Source organism: Neoarius graeffei, chromosome 25 (assembly GCF_027579695.1).
Source record: "Neoarius graeffei isolate fNeoGra1 chromosome 25, fNeoGra1.pri, whole genome shotgun sequence".
Taxonomy (NCBI): domain Eukaryota; kingdom Metazoa; phylum Chordata; class Actinopteri; order Siluriformes; family Ariidae; genus Neoarius; species Neoarius graeffei.
The window spans coordinates 8,487,532-8,492,894 of NC_083593.1; the positions used below are offsets into that span (position 1 = coordinate 8,487,532).

Consider the following 5,363-nt stretch of genomic DNA (forward strand, 5'->3'; position numbering starts at 1 on the left):
CAGACAGATTGTGTACAAATGCAGGAAATTTAAGACCATTGTTACCCTCCCCAGGAGTGGTCAACCAACAAAGATCACTCCAAGAGCAAGGCGTGTAATAGTCGGCAAGGTCACAAAGGACCCCAGGGTAACTTCTAAGCAACTGAAGGCCTCTCTCACGTTGGTTAATATTAATGTTCATGAGTCCATCATCAGGAGAACACTGAACAACAATTGTGTGCATGGCAGGCTTGCAAGGAGAAAGCCACTGCTCTCCAAAAAGAATATTGCTGCTCATCTGCAGTTTGCTAAATATCACGTGGACAAGCCAGACAGCTATTGGAAAAATGTTTTGTGAAGGATGAGACCAAAATAGAACATTTTGGTTGAAATGAGAAGCCTCATGTTTGGAGAAAGGAAAACACTGCATTCCAGCATAAGAACCTTATCCCATCTGTGAAACATGGTGGTGGTAGTATCATGGTTTGGGCCTGTTTTGTTGCATCTGGGCCAGGACGGCTTGCCATCATTGATGGAACAATGAATTCTGAATTATACCAGTGAATTCTAAAGGAAAATGTCAGGACATCTGTCCATGAACTGAATCTCAAGAGAAGGTGGGTCATGCAGCAAGACAATGACCTTAAGCACACAAGTCGTTCTACCAAAGAATGATTAAACAAGAATACAGTTAATGTTTTGGAATGGCCAAGTCAAAGTCCTGACCTTAATCCAATCGAAATGTTGTGGAAGGACCTGAAGTGAGCAGTTCATGTGAGGAAACCCACCAACATCCCAGAGTTGAAGCTGTTCTGTACGGAGGAATGGGCTAAAATTCCTCCAAGCCGGTGTGCAGGACTGATCAACAGTTACCAGAAACGTTTAGTTGCAGTTATTGCTGCACAAGGAGGTCACACCAGATACTGAAAGCAAAGGTTCACATACTTTTGCCACTCACAGATATGTAATATTGGATCATTTTCCTCAATAAATAAATGACCAAGTATAATATTTTTGTCTCATTTGTTTAACTGGGTTCTCTTTATCTACTTTTAGGACTTGTGTGAAAATCTTATGATGTTTTAGGTCATTTTTATGCAGAAATATAGAAAATTCTAAAGGGTTCACAAACTTTCAAGCACCACTGTAGTTCTTCAATAAAATGTGGTAACTTTTTTAATGGCAGTACTCAAGATGATGGTATTAAAGAAATATTTCACACTGTATGGGGTATCTTTTGACCCCCCCCCCCCCCCCAAAAAAAAAATAGAAAAATTGTCCATGTTTAACTCTGAATGCAAAATCTTTTATGAGGAAAGAAAATTCACTAACGGAATTACGTCAGAAAAAAACTGAACTTTCATTTCTTAAATTTCAATCCAAATTTCTCTGAAGCGACATTGCTATAATTGGGGCGATGATTTTTAAATAATGGGTTTCAGTACATTCTGCCTTGGATTCCGTACTTGAGTAATATCACTGAGTTGACAAGTTAAGGTGATCTTAATACTTTCATAATTTTGGCCTCTCTGCTGAAGGATTACCCGAATGCACTAATTTCGATTTCTTGATCTGGTGAAGCTTTCCGTATAGCCTTCTGACGTAATATTTATGGAAGGAGTCTCCAATGTGAGCGCTGGCGTGTCGGAGGTAAAGCTTTCTGAAACATCAAAGTCTTCAGGATTCAGCACTGGGTTTTCTTTATTTTATTAACCTCATATATAGAAACAGACAAAACAGTTTTTAGTTTCTATGATGGAAGTGATAACAAGAACTAAGCTTTTTTTTTCTCAGATGTTCCATAGCATTAAACATAGCCATACAGTAAATGGATAAAGAGTATGTTGTGTCATTGCTTAATAAATCTCATCTCATCTCATTATCTGTAGCCGCTTTATCCTGTTCTACAGGGTGGCAGGCAAGCTGGAGCCTATCCCAGCTGACTACGGGCGAAAGGCGGGGTACACCCTGGACAAGTCGCCAGGTCATCACAGGGCTGACACATAGACACAGACAACCATTCACACTCACATTCACACCTACGGTCAATTTAGAGTCACCAGTTAACCTAACCTGCATGTCTTTGGACTGTGGGGGAAACCGGAGCACCCGGAGGAAACCCACGCAGACACGGGGAGAACATGCAAACTCCACACAGAAAGGCCCTCGCCGGCCACAGGGCTCGAACCCGGACCTTCTTGCTGTGAGGTGACAGCGCTAACCACTACACCACCGTGCCGCCCTGCTTAATAAATAAAAATCGTAATTGTTGTCGTGTATGAGGAATAAAACACTTCAAGACTTGCTTCGGACATTAATCATGTTTGTAGTAGTAACAATACTTCTGCTTCATCACACCAGCACATTGCTGGATATTTTCCTAGAAGAGCACATTCCAAGTGTTTCCTTCTTTACTTATTAGTGCGCATTGAAATGATTGAAACGTAGGAGTCCAGGAAAATGAAGTCTGTTGAGTATCTTGTGTTTTAAACCAAGGTTATTTTTCACTTTATTATGAAATTGAATTGAAAGCACTATATTCTAGACTGCAGCAAATCTTTTTGTACAATAAAAAAGCACTAGTCTATGTTACAAAATACAACATAATGTCTCTGATGCGCCATGATGTTCATCAATTCCATGCCAGGTTATGGTGTCTGTATATTACACATAGCAACATGCTACTGTGCTACTCATAATACATCTTATATGCTTCTACGAAGAGTTGCTAGATAAGTTGTTATCACACAAAGGCAACATCATAGTTGATCATGGTGCATTTATCTGTTCATATTCGAATATATTATCATCTTTATCAGGCATTTCAATCTTGTCTATTTGGGTTGTCAGCTGATTCTGGAGAGAGTTTATGAGAGCGTTAAAGATCTCATCTGCAGCCGCACTCTGCCACCACCATGCCCTCGTATTTGTGCTGGAAAATGACATGGCCATTCTCATTTTCATACAGCAGAGAGATTGGTTCCAGCTTGGTGGGCACGCAACATGCTCGGGTGACTTTCTGAGGGCTCTTCAAGTTGACCAGTGTTTGGATAATGGCGTGCTTGGTGGGAGTCACTTGCGGAAGTAATGGATAATTGCACTCCCCATGACACGTGTAGGCCTCGAAGCCTGGCGGTGCAACGATCCATGAGTCCCAGCCAATCTCTTTAAAATCTACATAGAGCGCAGTCCTCTTGCAATGGTTTCCTTTTGCGTTGCGGCGAGTTCGCGGCGCGCTGTCGTAGATCATATTAGAGCGCATTTGCATTAAAATGGCCTCATTTTGTTGTTTGCTGCTGTCATCCCTTTCATTCACTGACAATTCATTGAGCTCTAACAGGCCAATGTTGTCTTCTGGGATCATCTTCTTTGACTGGTCCTGATCATTTTCGTTATCTGAGAAAACGATTATCACTGGTTCATGCTTTCCTCCCACACTCTTTTCAATGTCCAGACTGATTAAACTAGCGCTCTGGTCTTCATCCTGTAGCTCACTCTCATTCTCACTTTCGACCTGCAGCTCAAGCCAGTGGCTCGTACTCTCAAGGTCTCTCCAGCGTAGAACTGCATCAGTCAGATCGAACACCTCCCATCCACTTTCTTTGAGCTGGCCGTGCCTGACCACCAGCTCTTGCATACCAGTCAAATTGTCCTCTCTTGTTCCACCCTCAAAAGGCTGAAGTGACGGACCGCCTTCCCCTTGCCTCTCGAAAACTGTTACCTTCCAATCAACGCCATTGTTGCATTGAGGATCTTGATGTACCAGCATGTAGAGGTGGAGCTTGGCAGCAATAATGCGCTCATGACGTGGGACGGAGACATTGAACATGAGAGGGTGCGTCCTTACACCTCTTCTTGTCACGCTACAGGGGGAGGAGTCTGTAAATAACACATCACCACTGATTACTAATAGCAATTGCATATGATGTATATGGAATCAGAAAATGGTCCACGGTTATGTAACTGGAATTCAATTCATCATCATGGTCTATTTGCACAGAAATGCATTGACAATGAAACAAAACAATAAACTATTCTCGTCACTGGCAAACATGGATGATGCTTCGAAAAAGACAGTGACAAGACTAACAAAGCTGTGTCAACAAAATTATCTTTTAAAACAGCAATTATTCAAATTCAAGAGGATATCTGTTACCCTGAAGGATGTTATGGAATGTCAATGGTATTAAACGAGAACAATTCGATCTAGTATGATTAATGACATTTCTTTAAAGGTTAAAAATGAACACTTAAGGGATTTTTTCATTGCTTAACAAGTAGAAATATTTACCAGCTAGATCTAACCAAACTGAATTCATTAATAGGTTTGAACATATCGCATGCAGCTAATGAAGAAAGAAACATTATTGAGCGTACCCTCATTCTTGAAACTCCGTGCAATATTTGCTGCAGGTCTGGTGCTGCGGTCTTTAGCATAGTGGTTGTACAGTTCCAGCATGTACTCTGGTGGCTCAATGCGGGCAGCCCGGGGCTTCAGCTTTGGTTCTTGCTCTGTCAAATTTAACACGTAGAGGAACTGGCTTAGAAGTTCCTGAACATCCACATTATCATCCTGGTCCAGCAAAGATGCATCCATCGCTCCAAGACCTCCTGAAAATGGCTCCTCCAAGGAAGGAATAGGACTCGTTTGACCCCAGCAAGGTAGCAGCAAAATGCAAAGGGTTAGAGCCCTAATATACCGAAACATGGGCATCTCTGAGACAATCATTAGTTGAGATCAAACCTTCTCCTCGAGGAGGAATATAGCGATAAGGTGAATAATCCTGGGCTCCTGGGTAGACTTGTGAACTCGCTCCACGTTTTCTGTCCAGACTGATATGGGGGGTGTGTGTGGGCGAGAAAAAGGGGTGAACAAACAGCCTTGCCCTTGTTGATCTTGTGATCTACCATAGAGGGCAGGTTGTTGCTGTCAGCCTCATCGTGCTGACAAGTTTGGAGATGTTGCCACTCGCTTGGGGCCTGGCCTTCTTATAACGCGGGTGGCGAGAGCCGTAGAGTTCACCACTCGTCCTGTATCTTCTTTCCATGCATGCCTTGCTCTGTGACTTTCAGCTCAAATTCGTACAGAAAAAAGGTCTTTCAAACATCTAAGGTCATATTTCATCTGATACAATACATTTCACTGTGACTGCTCATGTTATACAGCAATCTATATTCATTTTACTCTGCAATACCTGTCTTATCAGCTATTTCATGTTTGTGTATTGGTCACGTAGGCAACTGCAGCCCACTTATGAACAGCTCACGACATAAATACTGTCCATGTACAAGCGTGCAAACAACATCTCAGTATCATAGGTGTCATTCATTTACACATTCGCATAGGCGAAATGTACGAGATACGACAGTCTGTAACTTCCAGA

General features: G+C 42.1%; 1 protein-coding gene across 1 annotated transcript; it reads right to left on the bottom strand.

Moving 5' to 3' along the window:
• Positions 1-2,866: 2,866 nt before the first annotated feature.
• Positions 2,867-4,708, bottom strand: LOC132873066 (bone morphogenetic protein 10-like). Its single transcript, XM_060908290.1, has 2 exons — positions 4,357-4,708; positions 2,867-3,858 (listed from the first exon to the last, which is right to left on the bottom strand). The coding sequence occupies exons 1-2, from the start codon at positions 4,706-4,708 to the stop codon at positions 2,867-2,869; spliced, it is 1,344 nt and encodes a 447-aa protein (XP_060764273.1).
• Positions 4,709-5,363: the final 655 nt, after the last annotated feature.